The sequence below is a fragment of the Anabrus simplex genome, chromosome 1 (assembly GCF_040414725.1).
Source record: "Anabrus simplex isolate iqAnaSimp1 chromosome 1, ASM4041472v1, whole genome shotgun sequence".
Taxonomy (NCBI): Eukaryota; Metazoa; Arthropoda; class Insecta; order Orthoptera; family Tettigoniidae; genus Anabrus; species Anabrus simplex.
This window is the reverse complement of record NC_090265.1, coordinates 1,506,357,263-1,506,375,103: the sequence shown is the minus strand read 5'-3', so window position 1 is coordinate 1,506,375,103 and position 17,841 is coordinate 1,506,357,263. Positions and strand designations below refer to the sequence as shown.

The following is a 17,841-nucleotide window of genomic DNA, read 5'->3' as shown; positions in this document are numbered from 1 at the left end:
AAGGATAATGTCCAGATAGGGGAGATGAGTAATACTAAAGAAGTATTAAAATTTACCCATGATGAAAATGACATTTACAGTAAGATACAAAAGTTGAAAACTAGAAAAGCAGCTGGAATTGATAAGATTTCTGGGGATATACTAAAGACAATGGGTTGGGATATAGTACCATATCTGAAATACTTATTTGATTATTGTTTGATTGAAGGAGCTATACCAAATGAATGGAGAGTTGCTATAGTAGTCCCTGTGTATAAAGGAAAGGGTGATAGACATAAAGCTGAAAATTACAGGCCAGTCAGTTTGACATGCATTGCATGTAAGCTTTGGGAAAGCATTCTTTCTGATTATATTGGACATGTTTGCGAAATTAATAACTGCTTTGACAGAAGACAGTTTGGGTTTAGGAAAGGTTATTTCACTGCAGCTCAGCTTGTAGGATTTCAGCAAGTTATAGCAGATATCCTAGATTCAGGAGGCCAAATGGACTGTATTGTGATTGACCTATCTAAATTTAAATTATAATATAAATTTTTATAATTATCAGAATTTTTAAATCTTACTTTAAAACCCATTAAGCTACTATGCTACTGCAAGAAAGAAGTGAAAGATACAACTGCCTATCATCCACACTCCTGAAGATTACTGCAGTTTTTGTTTTGTGATATGAATGGTATTGCTAATTTTTTTTTTCTTTCTACAGTGGCAGGTGATTTGGTTGGTGATATGCTAATTCACCAGGTGACTTATGATGCTCTACTAGTCAAACGAGGAGTTACCATGGATGAAGCTAACAGAGCCGCTACTGTTATTCAAGTAAGTGAACTTTGAAATACTGTACTTCCATTCTAAGAAATATTAAATTATCATATAACATGCTTGAATGATTATTTCTTATCTATATCAATAGAATTGTAGGCAGTCTGCTGTTAGTTTATTTTGTATTTGAAAATATTTATTCATTTTAGGACATCAGTGGTTTTTAGCTTGTGTGTCTGTCTGTTCGTGTATCTGTCTGTTTGTCTGTTCCACCATCAAGGCAAGCAGCTGAATCTATTTCTACCAAACTTACGGTCTACTCATCCAGAAGCAGGTTTCAGTATATTTATTTCAAATCACTTAATAGACTGGGGGCCTACAAATACCAAGAGAGTTATTTAATGTTTTCTAATATATTACTGATTTTATGTGGACTATATGTGGAACATCCCTTTATTTTACACCATTTTGTCTGTACATATTTTCACTCACTCTTCAAATGATGGAGAAAATTATTGTTATCTACAGATTTTATGTTCTGCCATGAGTGATAGACTCTCTTGCAGCTTTACAGTGAGTCTACCAATTGCTATGGCAGTGTCTCAGTTTGCTTCCCAACAAGAAATGTAATGCCACATTTTTTTATATTTTTAAAATTTATTTTATGCCCACATTGTAGCACTGAAATCAATCTATATACAGTTAAGTCTTATGAATATTGGTTACAAATTTTGTTGATGTTTCTTCTTTTGTTCCCAGAAATGTTTCATTCTCTCTGACCTGGCTGCCCATTCTTCATCAGTTATGTTGTACTGTTTGCGTGTATAGGTCTTCAGTTTAAGTCTCATGTCGTTATTTCTCAGAATCCTCTTCTCTTCTCTGTTTTCAATTTGTTGAATTGTCAAGCCTAATTCATTTAAATCTTCTTGGACTTCTTTGAACCAGTGATTTTTAGTTTTACTATTCCAAAAGTAGTTGAATAAATGTTTGAGTATCCTAGTATCTGGTAGTCATGATATGTGACAGAAAAAAAGCAACTCTTCTTTTCCGCATTGTATCTATTATAGACTCAGTCTCGTGGTATACAACTTCATTATATAGTAATCGCTGTTGTCCATCTACTTGGTGTTTTTTGTTTAGAATTGTTCTAATGATTCGTCTATCTATTTTCTGTAATTTATCTGTAGTTAATTTTGTATTCAAATTGAATAAGGTTTCACTAGCATAGGTTGCTTCAGGCTTAATAACGGAGTTGTAGTGTTTAAATTTTGCATTTATCTAGAGAGATTCCTTCTTGTAGGTTGGCCAAGTAATGTGTTGTGCTTGTTTTAATTTGGTAATTCTATTTTCAACTGATATTTTCTCTTTTAAGTTCCAAGTTGTAATCTCTCCAAGATTTTTTTATTTATTTACAGAGTTTACGCCCACATTGGAGCACTTAAATCAGACTACAACAAATTTGTCTTCCTTTTCTTCTCCCAAAAAGTCTTGAGTCTGGTTAACCTGGCTGCCCTCTCCGCATCTGTTATAACATATTGTTTCCTCTGTACAGTGGTCAGAGGAAGCCTGATGCATTTATTCTTCAAAATACTTTTCTCGCCTCTGTTTTCTATGGTTTGCATGGTAATATTCAACTCCTCCAAATCACTTTGAACTTCTTTAAACCAATTGTTTTTTGATTTACTATTCCAAAAGTAATTAAATAATTGTTTTAAAACTCTGTTATCACTTAGTCGAAATATATGACAAAAAAAGGCAATTCTTCTTTTTCTCATCGTGTCTGTGATGGACTCACTTTCCCGATAGATAACCTCATTCGGCAACAATCTCCACTGTCAATCCACCTGATGTTTCTTGTTTATGATCGTCCTGAGTATCCTTCGATCAACTCGTAAGCGTTCTGTTGTTGATCTAGTATTGAGTTTAAATAATGTTTCACAAGCATAAGTTGCTTCTGGTTTAATAACAGAGTTATAATGCCTAAATTTAGCATTATTCAAAAGACATTTCTTTTTGTATGTAGGCCAAGTTATTCGTTGTGCCTGCTTCAGTTTATATATTCTGCTCTCTATTGATGGTTTTTCATTGCAATTCCAAGTGAGATTTTCACCCAAATATTTAAATGTACTTACAATTTCAATTCATTTATTATTATTTAATAATAGCTCTGAATTTAAAGTTCTGAAAGTAGGCATTATTTTTGTTTTATCATACGAAATTTGCAATCCAACTTTTTTCGCTACATTTGCAAGTTCTTCCAATTGAACTTTAGCCTCTTCAAAACCATTTGCCAGTATCGCGAGATCATCCGCGAATGCCAAGCAATGAACTTTGATATTTTTTCCAATTTTGACTTTTGGAGGACATACCTTAGTCCACTCTTGCTTGACCTTTTCCAATACACAATTGAACAATAATGGCGTAAGTCCATCTCCCTGGCAGAGGCCTGTTGTAATTGCAAATGATTTAGATAACTCATTTCTGAATCTAACTTTAAGATTGAGTATTCTTAAGAGTCATACCAATCAGGCTAATAAGTTTGGAATGTATACCAAATTCCTGAAGGACATTCAACAGTGATTCACGATGTATACTATCATACGCCTTTTGAAAATCAAGATATTTAAATTTATATTATTATATTATATTATATTATATTATATTATATTATATTATATTATATTATATTATATTATATTATATTATATTATATTATATTATATTATATTATATTATATTATATTATATTTGCCTTTATTTGTAGTGGCGAAGTTAGGACTCATGGTCCTCTCTTACACTTAACCACACTTCATTAACATTGTACATCTGAGAGCAATATTCATAATATTATCTTAAAACTACCATTACAAACTAGAAACAAAATATGAAACAAAATAACATAAACTCTATAAATATTTTTAGTCATGTCTTAAACTATCGTTACAAATTAAAAGTTGATTGACACTAAATACCCTAAGCACAGTAAACGTACATTCATACACACATTCACTCTACCAGATTCATTCAGCCTGGTGGCACACATCGAGGAGATGCTCACGGCAAGACAACTTGAAGGAATTTAAGGATTGTATGGCTCTAATGTTGTGGGGGAGAGAATTCCATATTCTAGCTCCATTTGCAACAAAGGAACGGCTGAATGCTGCTGACCTGCTGAAAGGGATAGCAAGTGTACTGCCAGAGCGTGTGTTATGCTGGTGGAAAGAGGATAGGAAATTGAGTTGTGAAGATAAGTAGTATGGGATATTCTCTTTTAATACTCGAAAGATTAATACTGCCACGTGGAGGTTTCTATATTGTTCAAATTTTAGAAGGGAAAGTTGTCGATAATAAGGGGTAACATGAACATCATAGCATAAGGAAAAGATAAATCTAATACACGAGTTCATAGCACGTTGTAATCGGTTTAGTTGTTCTCTCGTGGCATCAATTAGTACTACGTCATAGCAGGAAAATATAGGGAGGATAAGAGTATTTATAAGCCTAATTCTCATGTTTAGTGGCAGCATATTTTGATGATATTTTAGTGGGTGAAGGGACGCGTACATTTTTCTACAGATATTTGTAATGTGCTCTCCCCAGTTAAGATTCTCGTTTATAATTACACCAAGATTTCTTACCGAGTTTTCGTACGGAATAATTTTACCAGATAAAGTTAGTGGAGGAATGTTTTTGTTTTTTGCCGCACTGATTTGTTTCGTCTGCCCAACAATAATAGCTTTAGATTTTGATGGATTAATTAAAATACAGTTTTCATGAGCGTATGCACAGATATTATTTAAGTCAGAGTTCATATAACCTATTGCTTGATTGATGTCTGAAATTTTGGAATGGTAATAGATCTGCAGATCGTCAGCATACAAGTGGTATTTACAGTGTCTTAGCCGTGTCGATATATCGTTAATATAGATAACAAAGAGAAGTGGTCCAAGTACAGAGCCTTGTGGTACTCCTGAAAATTTCATTACCCATTCGGATGACCTATTCTGAATAATTACGCGTTGTTATCGTTCCGTAAGATATGAGGGAAAGAATTCTAGAATTCTAGAACTTTAATTTGTGTGTTATTAGTCGGTGTGATAGATGATGTTTCCACTTTGAAGGATGGCATCATTTCCGTCTTTTCAAAGGAGATTTGTAATCCAATTTTTGCTGCTATTCGTTCTAATTCTTCAATTTGGAATTTAGCCTCTTCCACACTACTTACAAGTATCACAAGGTCATCTGCAAATGCTAGACAATTGAGTTTGATACTTTTGCCAATCTTGATGTTTGGCTGACATTTCTTAGACCATTCTCGCATGACTTTCTCCAATGCACAGTTAAACAGTATTAGTGAGAGACCATCCCCCTGTCGAAGTCCAGTCCGGATTTCAAATGATTCAGACAACTCTCCTCGGAATTTAACTTTTATTCTAGTGTTCTTGAGGGTAACACCAATGAGATTAATGAGTTTCTTGTGTAACCCAAATTCTTTAAGGATTTTAAGTAATGACTCATGATGAATACTGTCATATGCTTTCTTGAAGTCAACAAAAGTGATAACTAGCTTTTTGTTTCTCATTCTTTGATGGTTTATAATCCACTTAAGACTAATGATTTGGTCAGGACAACTTCTTCCAGGTCGAAATCCCCCCTGATACTCTCCAAGTTCTTGGTCGAGCTGTTCTTGAATTCTCATGAGGATAATTCTAGACAGGATCTTATATGTGATATCAAGCAGAGAGATCCCTCGGTAATTATTTGGATCCAGTCTATCCCCCTTTTTGTATATGGGGTGAATTATAGCTGTATTACAATCTGCAGGCAGTTTTTCAGAGTTCCATATGTCTATGATGTGTTTGTGTAGGTTTTGAAGTGTTTGGTTATTTGCATTCTACCACAGTTCTGCAACCACTTGATTTTCTCCTGCAGTTTTTTAATTCTTGAGCCATTTAATTGCTTGAAGTACCTTATGGAAGTCTAGTGGAATAACCTTGTCTAAGCATGTTTTATTTTTTGGATCAGGTGAAAGTTCTAGGTATTCTTTTGGGTCTTCAGCATTTAGTAATTCTTTGAAGTGATCAGCTAGATTTTTTGGCATTCTCCTGATTATTATGTACTAGTTGTCCTTGTTTATTTCTCATCATGAGTGTAGGTGGAATATACCCTGATTGATATTGTTTAAATGTCCTGTAATAGTCTTGTGTCTTATGTTGTTTGAATGATTCATCTATGTTAGCTTTCTTTTTGATAGTCTCTTTTGATTCTTCTAAGTTCTTTGGCCATTTGTCTTCTAGCAATAGTTAGTTCATCTCGAGATTGTGCTGTTTTCTTTTGTTGGTCATTTAGCCATGCTTTGTGTCTTTTCTGTATTGCTATATCACATTCCTCATTCCACCAGGCATGTTTCTTTCTCCTTTTCATAGGAGCAGTTTCTTTGGCAATATTTTTTAGTTTATCAATAATCATTTCCAGTTTGTCGCTTAGAGGTGTTTTGGATCTCTCTGTATACACAGCATTATTTATTAAGTAGCTGGGGTCATAATTCCTCCTTCTAGTGAATTTAGATGATTTGTGATGTTTTCTTGGGGTTAACTTGATTTTAATCATTGAAATATAATGATCAAAATCGATGTCCACCCCATGAAGGACTTTGACATTATAAATTTCTCTATGGTATTTTTTATCCATTGCTATGTGGCCTATCTGAAACTCACCCAGTTTAACATTAGGGCATTTCCAGGTCATTAATTTGTGTGGTTTTCTCTTAAATCTTGTGGTTTCATGAATAATCCCATGGTTTGTGCAAAGCTCAATTAATCTTTGACGTTTTCTATTTGTCAATTTGTGGGCTGGCTATTACCTACCCCTGTGTGATATTTTATCTCTTGTCCAGTTTTTGCGTTGAAGTCTCCAAGCATAATTTTAATATGGTTGTCAGGGATATTTGAAATCAGTTGGTCAAGCTCCTCCCAAAACATTTCAGTTTCCTCTTTATCTGTCCTGTTTTTTTCATTTGTTAGGGCATGGACATTAATCAGTGTATATATTTTGTTCTCTACTCTAATCGTTAAGGTTGCAGTTCTTGATGAGCTCAATGAGAAGTTCTCCACTGAATCTAATATGCTAGTATGAACCAGGAATCCCATTCCAAATTGGGGAACATTTTTCATTACTCTCTTTCCTGGAGGTCCTTTGTAAAGAAGATATCCCCCAGATTCAAATGGGTCCTGATCTGTGTTCTGAAGTTCTTGTAGGGCTGTGATTAGAATCCTGTGTTGATCCATGACATCAGTTAAGTGTTTCAACTTCCCAACTTTCATTATTGAATTGATGTTTAATGTTGCAAAGAAATGTTTTCTAATATACTACTGAGACTATATGTGGAACGTTCCTTTATTTTACACCATTTTGTCTGTACATATTTTCACTCAATCTTCAAATGATGGAGAAAATTATTGTTATCTACATTTATTGTAATTCATTTAAACTCATGGTTGATTATTGTGTAGTAGGTGAGAAAGGCATCAAGCTGTCCCAATTACCAGTCACCACTGATCTGCATTTAGGCAGTCATCCAGGTGGCAGATTTCCCATCACTTGTTTACCTAGTCTTTTTTTAAAGAATTTCAAAGAATTTGAAAATTTAGTAAACACCTCCTTCAGTAAATCATTCCAGTCCTTAACATCTTAATTTGTCCTCTTGAATTAACAACTTTTTTATTTTTTAAAATTTCATTTTGAGATAGGCACCTGAGCCAAGGCTCTTCTTGGTGCAATACAGTTAAGTTACAATGGCAGCTATATTCACAATGTGATTACAAGATAATATATAGTAAATACAGTATATATAATGAAACATGATACAATAGATAAGATAGGACAAAGCTTCCTAAACATAATTACCATACTACTTTAAGTATTTAGTTACATTACTTTTGAAAATAGATAAAGTTGGTAATTTTTTTTTTGGAACTGAGTTATACATAGTTATAGAATATTGTGATCTATCCTACTTTTAAAGACACCGCTCAAACTAATTAATCTACTAATGTCATTCCATGCCATCTCTCCACTAACAGCTCAGAACATACCGCTTAATTGAGCAGCTCCAACTCCTTTCTCCCCAGTCTTCCCAGCCCAAACTTTGCAACTTTCTGTAACACTACTCTTTTGTTGGAAATCACCCAGAACAAATCACGTTAGTTTTCTTTGGACTTTGTCCTGTTCTTCAATCAATTAATCCTGAAGGGGGTCCCATACACTAATTATTGTGGTCTGACTTACATGCCCTCTCCTTTACATCCTTACTATAAACTCTAAATACCCTCATAACCATATGAAGAAATCTGCAACCTTTTTTGTGATAACCCCAATGAAGATATTTCCTTATATTAACACCTAGGTACTCACAATGACACCCACAAGGAACTTTCACTCCATCAACACAGTAATTAAAACTTAAAGTCCTCTTTCTGAAACTTACAAATCTACAGGATACTTGCGGATAAACATTGGAGGTTACAGTTGTTTTTTAATAGAGTTAAGCATGATTGATAATATTTTAATAATACTGTGGAGTCATCATCATCATCTGCAGTATCCAGCTGTTGGCTGGGTCTGCTTTACTGTGGAGTATAGTCCTTTATTTCACATGTAAGGTGTTTTCTGGCATTTGCTATAATTGTTAGAGTATTTCTCCTCTATTTCTATTTTTTCTATAATTTCTTGGTTGCCTCTTTTGACACTAACTTGCCTCTTTTGTCTTAAGTAATACCACTATCACTCATCTTCTTACCTGAATAATTGACAAGCCCTGTGCCTAAATTTCTCCTCTATTTTCTTTATTTTTAAATTTTATTTTAAAGGGCACCTGAGCTGTGGCTCATACCGGTGCAATACATATCAGATAATGAGATAACAGAGCATTTTAAGTAAATTGATGTTTTACAAGAGAATAAAAGAGAAAGTGAGCTATACTCATTATAGAGGTGCAATGCATTTACTGTATACAAGTTGCAGAATCAAGAGATGAAATTTTATTCATAGCAACTTACGTGTTTTACAAGTTTGTGATTAAATATAGAAAATGAAGTGAAGCAGCCTGTCAAATATGTTCAGGAAGTGAGTTATACACATGTACAGAGTAGATCCATATGGATTTGCTGCCATATTTAGTTGAGTTAATTAAATCAAAGTGAATTTTATTAATACTTCCAGTATTGTATGAGTGAATGTCAGAATTTGTCACACATTAAAGTACTGGAGAGAACCAGATTATTTCTTAGTTTATAAATAATCACAGCTGGAGCTTTTTAACATCAACACGTTGGCTGCCAGAGTGGTTCATTGTACTGATAGATAGATAAATAGATAGATATCTTTATGCTCGACAATGCCGAAATATAAATATTATATGCCAGAAAACTGCATCTTAATGAGGCTCATTATAGTTCAATTTCATTATGATACAGGTTCTCCACCGATCAGAGTTCAGATTTTCATTATGGTACAGGTTCTCCACCAATCAGAGTTTAGATTTTCATTATGATACAACTGTTTGACCAATTATGTAAGGATAGCATCGCACCTGCGCTCAACGCACTAGTCTTGCACTTGTTTCCAAAATCAAACATTAAATGTTAAACAATGAATTTATTGACACCACCTATTCAATATGAGTAAAGTCTTTAGGACTATAACATTGTCATTATATTAAGTTTAACACGTTCAGTACCAGCTTCTGAGCGGGACACTTGAATGCCTGGACCGGCCATTTTGATGCCCGGCCCTCTTGACGTGCATCACTTAATACAATTTACGATTACTCCTAAACTATAAACGTTAGAAAAATGATACTTTGTGCTTACCACTAGTAAATATTTAGGGTGTGATATCTGGTGTCACAGGTTTCAAAATACGTCTAATTTTATACAGCCTATCTGTATTTTCGGCATAATGATTACTGTCACTGAAGTGAAGAAATGAAAGAATATGAAGGAAGCGTATTTGGAACATTGTATTAGAAAATATCGGAGTATGAAAAACAGGGTCTTCGGTCCAGTACATTTTTATATCAGGATTTTGGACTAATCGGTTTCCACGATTGCATGATCGATATCTTTGTGAAAGGCCGCGGCGCCGCACTTATCACTTGACTCGCGTATAGTTTGGTCTGCTCACACACATACTGATAAAATTCGTCATTCATGAAAATACTCACGTAACTCAAAATATCCTGCTTATATTTTATTTGAACGTTTATACCTGAATTCTCTGTAAATGGTGGAACGGGTGGACAATAACTAGGATGATATGTATCAGGCACTTCACTTTTCTCTGTAGGCCTATCGGATTCGGGAATCGGTATTTTCTCGTCACTTTCACTTTCACTATCTGAGTCTATTTCAGGAATAAGTTCAGCACCAGAATAATCATTGTGAACAATACTTAATACTTTTTCTTCCGCAAGAAACTTTGTTTTATAAGCCATTATACTACACTCGGTAAGAACGACATGCACTGCATTGAAATCTCAAGTACCGTCTTGACGCGCCAGGAAGTGCTGAGATATTCCCGCTAAAACAGCTAAGATAAACATAAGCCCACTCAACGCGACGGTTATCTCAAAAAGGTCAACCAACTTCCTGCTACAACCAGTAACGCTGGCTAAAGTGCAAGAATGCATAGATGACGAATACAAACAGCATTGCCTCGCGCGGAACATTAAACGTCTTACGCCGTCCACGGCCCGCAGCATAGGAGCAAGCTTAAACGTCTTACGCCGTCCACGGTCCGCAATGAGTTAAGTATGGTTCAGGTTTCGCCTGTCATTGCAGGCAGTGTCAGCCATGAATTCTAACTCTAAAGTCAGAGCTCTGAGTGGATACTTACTAGGATTATTCTAAAACAATATTTTTTTAAATAACAATTTACACTGGAGTACAAGAACGTTAGGTCATATTGGAGTGAACAAGCTGTTCTTGTTTAAAAGTTCAAATGTGACATCCAACATAAGTTCACATCCGATGGAAATAATATTAACTGTCAACTCTCATGTGCCGGTAATGAGAATGGCATGATACGAGTGAGATTTAAAATATCTGTACATTTTTACATTCTATTAGGAGATTAACTTGTACTAGAACTATTCTTAAAAATTATTCTTTTTTACACAATTTACACTAATATATACAACATATGATACAATTTGGAAATGAACTCGCTGATCCCATCATAAAGCTTCAATGGGACGTCCTACTCATGTCCATGTCGTATGGGGATAATACAAAATATCAACACACATAACGCGATGCTGGAATGGCAATTGTAGTCTATTGGATCGTAATATTAAACATTTCTTTTTACATTAGTGGGAGATCACACACATTTAGCTTATATAGTTTTGGGATGGCTTAAATATTCTATAGTACCATCACTTCCTTGAAGAATGAGAATCACTATTAAAGTGGAGTGCCGGTTGGATGGCAAGAATGTTGTTTATGTTGTGAAGCTTTTGAAGTTATTCCGTGTAAGCCTGAAGAGGAGTTAAACTGGATTCTGGATGTAAGTGTGCGTCGAGTAAGCGTGTTGAAATCCGTGGAATAAAATGAAAAAGTTTGTGAGTGCTATAACAGGATGGTTTATTAGTGGATTTAATATTCTTGTCACGTACCCTTTAGATGTTAGGAGGAAGTCCGGTTGTGTAGCTTGTGTGAGGTGGTCTGAACAGTCGCTTTATCTCTGCTTCTCGTATTGTAGGGGTGTGTCATTGTTGGCCGGAAGTGTGTTGGGAGGAGTGGGTTGGGCGGGGCGTTAAGATCGCTATTGGTGCAAGTGGTGGAAGGGGTGTGGCTGGGCGAGGGGGCAATGGCTGCTGTTGATATATGGGTATTAGTGTTGGATTTATAGTTGAAGATTTAAAAAAAAATTAATACTGTTTATGTTAAGATATGGCAATAGGTTAGGAATTTGCTCTGTGACCGGGCTCTTTGTTTCTACAATGTCATTTAGATTTAGATTTTTATTGAAATGTTGGTCTAAAAAGATGTAGGTATTTTCAAATTCAGTCATTAGACTACCTTTATTAATGATCCTTTTAAGATTTGAAGGTCGTGGTCTATGGTAGTGGAGTTATGCCTTTTTTCCTTCATATGAATAATCATAGTGGAGTGTTTGTTGTGCTTAGATGCATTGTAATGCTCTAAATATCTTGTATGAAAACTGCGTCCAGTTTGTCCGGCACAAGAAAATTCACATTGGGCGCATTTGAATCTATAAATTCCTAAATTGGAGTATCGGTCGTGTGTTGAATTTACTGTATGGGAGTGAAAGAATATATTTCTGTTAGTATTATGGGTTTGGAATGCAATATTGTCCTGTTTCTTGATTGAGTTGGTGATCTGATATATAGCCAGATTTGAGAAGGTAAAAGTGGCAAAACTGGTTTTTTTAGGTCTTTCAGGGGTTAGGTTAGTAGCAGTTTTTAATTTGATTTTGTTTATAATTTTACTAACTGTGTTTGGTTTGTATCCATTAAGTTTAGCCAGTTCTTTAATATATTGTTGTTCTTTTTCTCGGTTGTCACTGGAATGGGGAATTTTGAACACTCTATGGATTAAGCTGTAAAAGGTTGCTAATTTGTGAGAATACGGGTGCATAGATTCATTTCGTATAGTCAGAGGGACAAAAGTATTGGCTCTATTTATGATTAGTTACATCTAGAAAATTTAAAAAGTTGTTGTTTTCATCTTCTTTTGTGAAGGTAATGTTATTGTCGAGTCCATTAAGATATTCTAAAATGTTGTTGCTGTTGTTATGCCATTTATCAATGATGGCAAACATGTCATCTACAAATCTTATCCAAAGGTGGAGACCATTGATTTTGTTTACGATTTTGTTAGCTTCTAGATTATCCATGAAAATGTTAGCTAGAATGCCGAGACAGGATCTCCCATTGCTAGTCCTTTTTGATGGTAGAATTTGTTGTTGAAAGTGAAGTAGTTGTTGTTCAAAACAAAGCTCAGTAATTTAATAAAGTCATTTATTTCAAATTTGCTTAAATTGCTGTGTTTCGAAAGGTTCTTTCTGATAATATTTTTAGTATCATTTGTAGAGATGCTTGAGTACATATTGGTGATGTCATATGAGACCATAATAATAATAATTTCATGTGGCTATTACTAGCCGAGTGCAGCCCTTGTAAGGCAGACCCTCCAATGAGGGTGGGCGGCATCTGCCATTTGTAGATAACTGCGTGTTAATGTGGTGGAGGATAGTGTTTTTTGTGGTGTGTGAGTTGCAGGGATGTTGGGGACAGTACAAACACCCAGCCCCCGGGCCATTGGAATTAACCAATGAAGATTAAAATCCCCGACCCGGCCGGGAATCAAACCCGGGACCCTCTGAACCGAAGGCCAGTATGCTGACCATTCAGCCAATGAGTCAGACATATGAGACCATTATATGGTTAGGTTGTAGTTTAAATTGTGTTAATTTTCGCAGAAGTCAATGGAAATTTTTACGTATGCTTCATTTTTTAATTTGAAGTGTTTGTTAAGAAAATAGTGTAATAAGCTTGAGACTTTATATGTGGTACTGATTCTGCTGTTTATAAAAGGGCTCACTGGAATTTCTTTTTGTATGGATTTTGGGTAATGCTCTTGCAGTTGGCAGTTTTGGATTCATGATAGTAAGTTTCTAATGTTCTTGCTCCTGCAAAAGGAAGGATAAATTTTTCAACAAAACCTTTAAGTCACGTTGAATTTTTGGTGTGGGATCTTTGTTTTCTATAGTGTAGGTATTATTGGAAAAGAAAAGTTCTGTTTTATTGATGTAGTCGGCCTTGTTTAATAAAACAGTGGTGGATACTTTATCAGCTTTTGTAATGATTATATCGTTGTTCCTAATCTTGTTTTTTAAGTTGATTATTTGTTTTTTGAGACCTGGTTGTGGATTATTTTAAATTCATTGACTGAAGAGGGAAGTTTCTTTTTGATTTCAAATCTAACATCGTTACGTTTGTTGGTAGCTAGTTTATTAATGTTGGATTTGATTTCGGCAGCTGTGGTGATATGGTCATCCGCTTTGTTGGGATTCGGCCAGTTGAATGTCATGCCCTTGTTAAGTAGATCCAATTCTTTGAGAAACAATTTTCTGATAAGTTTATAGTTTTAGGGATGTTGTCTAGTAGCGAAGTATGTGTGTTCGTTTTTTGTGAGGTTTGGTTGATTTCTGTTTAGTTTCTTTTAAAGTAGCTAGTTTTTTGTCTAGTGTTTCTTGTTTTTTGTTTAAAACAGCAAGTTCATTTCCAAATTGTACCATATGTTGTATATATTAGTGTAAATTGTGTAAAAAGATAGTTTTTAAGAATAGTTCTAGTACAAGTTAATTTCCTAATAGAATGTAAAAATGTACAGATGTTTTAAATCCCACTCGTATCATGCCATTCTCATTACCGGCACATGAGAGTTGATAGTTAATATTATTTCCATTGGATGTGAACTTATGTTGGACGTCACATTTGAACTTTTAAACAAGAACAGCTTGTTCACTCCAATATGACCTAATGTTCTTGTACTCCAGTGCAAATTGTTATAAAAAATATTGTTTTAGAATAATCCTAGTAAGTATCCACTCAGAGCTCTGACTTGGAGTTAGAGTTCATGTCTGATGATGCCTGCAATGACAAACGAAACATGTACCATACTTAAACTTAATATAATGACAATGTTGTAGTCTTAAAGACTTTTTCTAATATTGAATAGGCAGTTTCAATAAACTGATTGTTTAACATTTAATAATTGAATTTCAATACGGTCAAAATGAAATTAATCACTTGTAAAATCAAACATGTCAGACACACATATTAACATCAATGCACCTTCTACCTCCAATATTCCACAACTACACAGCACATTCCAGCAAATTCACTTCACAAACTGTACAATAAATAATTTGTATTTGAAATAAACCTAGGTTATGATAACCTTCTATGAAAGCTTTGAAAACATATGACATTGTCAAGGTCTCTGATCCACCTACGAAAAATCAATAACACAGCACATGCACTCTGTGCTCTGTTCAGCAAGCTCAAGTGTCAAGCAACATCTCAACATAAATTTATGAATATTTAAAACATAGAGTTATAGTTATTGTCGAGCATAAACAGTCGTATGCAACTCGCCTATAATTGTACGAAGGTAATCCCAGAAATAAAGTCTCCTAATTTTTTATAAATACATAGACCTGCTTATTTCTACAATGGTTTACATCATTTTACAGCTTGAACATTTAGCTATTTTTTTGCATTATTGTCATTTTGGTCGATGCATTTTTTTAGACGCTGTGACAGTTTTTAGATGCCCATATTATATCAGCTTGGCGCCATGATGTTCAGGAAGTTGTGAGCAGGGCTTTGGGAAACCTCATGAACCAAAGTGCAGACATCATCCAGGGTGATTCGCCAATCTTCACGCATGATTTGCTCAACCTTCACGACTGTCTCGATGGAAATTGATGGTCTCCCGCTCTTTTGTTCGTTCATCGTGAATTTCAGTCCGACCTGCTGCAAACTCTCTGTTCCACTTACGAACATTTTTGACATCCATGCACGACTCACCATACACTTCCATCAGTTGGCGATGAATTTCAATCGGTTCAGTACCTTTTGCATTCAAAAACCGAATAACTTGGCGGTAACATCCAACGAGAGTTCTATTCTCAATGGCTGCCAAGCCAAGACTGAGTGCCTTAGTGTGGCATGTGCATATTTATATGCGAGCGCAGGAAACAGTCTTCACAATATTGTGACCAACAGCTACATGAACAAAGTTCTGTATTGATAAAAAAGTAGGAGATCTTATGTTTGGAATTACCCTCATACCATTATAGGCGAGTTGCATACGACTGTATGCTTCGCTCGTTTTATAAAAATACTCGTGTCTTAATTATTGCCATTATAGGCATTTTGCATAATGTACTATTATTGGCGTAGTTAAGGCCATTAAGCCTTCTCTTTCACTAAACTGCTGAGTGAGATTCTCATGAGGCCATAGGGTACAAAGTACTGCTGACAGATTTTGTTACATGACTTTCCCTGCTAGGCCAGCATACCGTTGAGCTTTTGACTTTGATATGCTGGTGTACTGCTATGGCCTCACAGCAAATCCTGGTATGCTTGGTTTTGAAATTACAGATTTTAATTTTTATTTATCCTACCGCCTTTTATTAGCAACATGTATCTGGACGTTGTGCTGGTAAAACCAGATGAGCTATATAGAGAAACCGAAGTAATAGATGGTATTAGTGATCATGAAACTGTTTTTGTTGTAGTTAAAAATGAATGTCATAGAAAGGAAGATCTTGAAAGTAGGACTGTTAGGCAGTGCCATATGGCTGATAAAACAAGCATAAGGGAGTTTTTAAAAGGTAACTACTGTATGATCGGTGGAAATGGTAAATGAAATGTAAACAGACTATGGGATGGGTTTAAAGCAATTGTTTTATTTATTTAATCATATGTTGATTATAACAACAAATTCATAAGTCCAGATCCAAGTTTCAGCCACTCCACAGCACTTTCTGAAAGACGAAACAGGTTGCTGGGGCTTCCGGACTAGGCATGAAGAGGGCAGCGCAGGATGACATGGTCCATGGTCTGCTTCTCTTCACTACATTCACACATTGGAGAATCCATCCAGCCCAACTTATGGCATAAGAAATTGCAGCATCCATGGCCAGTTCTCAGTCTGTTGAGGCAACATCATAGTTTTTGTGAGAGGTTAAATCCCTTCATTTCCTGATTTGGATTCAGCTCGTGAGCATTAGTTCCAGATGTTGAATTTGACCACTCATCCCACCAGCTCTGGTTTAGATTGAAATTATCCCTCAAGAGTCAGCCGGCCATTACACTTGCTCGTCTCCTAGGTCAAAGTGGTTGTGACGATGGGTAACACAATTCCTTGTGAACTGGTAATGAGGGAGATAACCAGATCTTCTTTGCTTCTCTCAGAAGAGCTTCCTTCCTCCTCAGGTGGGGTGGTGTGATATGACTAAGTAGAGGTAACCAGTGGCAAGGTGTTGACTTTACAGTACCAGTTACGCAGCGCATTATATCATTCAGCTTAGTATCCACTTTATACACATGTGCACTTTCCAACCATACCGGGGCACAGTATTTCACTGCAAAGTAGACAAGACTGATACCCGTTAATCGTAAGCAGTCAGTCGAGGCTCCCCAGGAACTGCCACAAAGCTTGTGTAGGATGTTATTCCTTGTAGCAATTTTGTGAGAGAGCTTGGTGAGATGTTCTATGTAGCTCAGAGTTCCATCCAGGGTGACTCCTAAATATTTCAGGAATAGGTTGTACTTTAGTTTTTCACCAAGGAATAAAACATATGATTCATAGTTTGCAAGTTGGTTGCTGAGATGGAAACATGAAACCTCGGTCTTGGAAGCACTTGGGATCAATTACCAAGACTTGAATAATGTTGCCATTTTGTCCAAGTCTGCTGAAAGAGTGCCTTCTCCAACCTCAATACTTTTGCTTTGAACTACCAGTGCTATGTCATCTGCGTAGATGAATTTAATAGCTGTGGTTGATCGTAAGTCATGGATGTAGAGGTTGAAGAGAACTGGGGCCAATACTGATCCTTTTGGCAGACCATTATTTAATTTTCTTTTGCAACTTTTATAATCACCTAGGAATACTATACAAACTCTCTCTCACAGAGCATGTTGGGAATTAGGTTTGCAATTTTCAAGCAGGGAATTACTTCCAGCGCTTTAGGAATTAGTCCATGTTGCCAGAGAGTATCATATGCACTTGTCAGGTCAATAAAGACAGCTGTTGATTTTAACTGCTTTTGGAAGCCCGCCTTGATGCGAGTGGTAAGAACCAAAACTTGATCAGTACGGTTATAATTTCTTCTGAAACCAGCTTGTTCTGGAGGGATTACAGCTTCAATGAGTGGTGCTATCCTAGAGAGGAGGACTCATTCCAGGAGTTTATAAATGCAACTAAGAAGTACTATTGGATGGCAGTTTTCAGGTCTCTGATCTGAATTTCCATGTTTAAGAAG

General features: G+C 35.6%; 1 protein-coding gene across 1 annotated transcript in view; it reads left to right on the top strand.

Annotated features, from left to right (window-relative positions):
• LOC136879788 (uncharacterized) overlaps positions 1-17,841 on the top strand; it is a 206,742-nt gene that overhangs the window by 45,173 nt on the left and 143,728 nt on the right. Inside the window, exon 3 of the mRNA XM_067153256.2 lies at positions 704-816. Coding sequence (XP_067009357.2) covers positions 727-816 — 90 coding nt within the window. The 5' untranslated portion in view covers positions 704-726. The remainder of the gene's footprint in view (positions 1-703; positions 817-17,841) is intronic.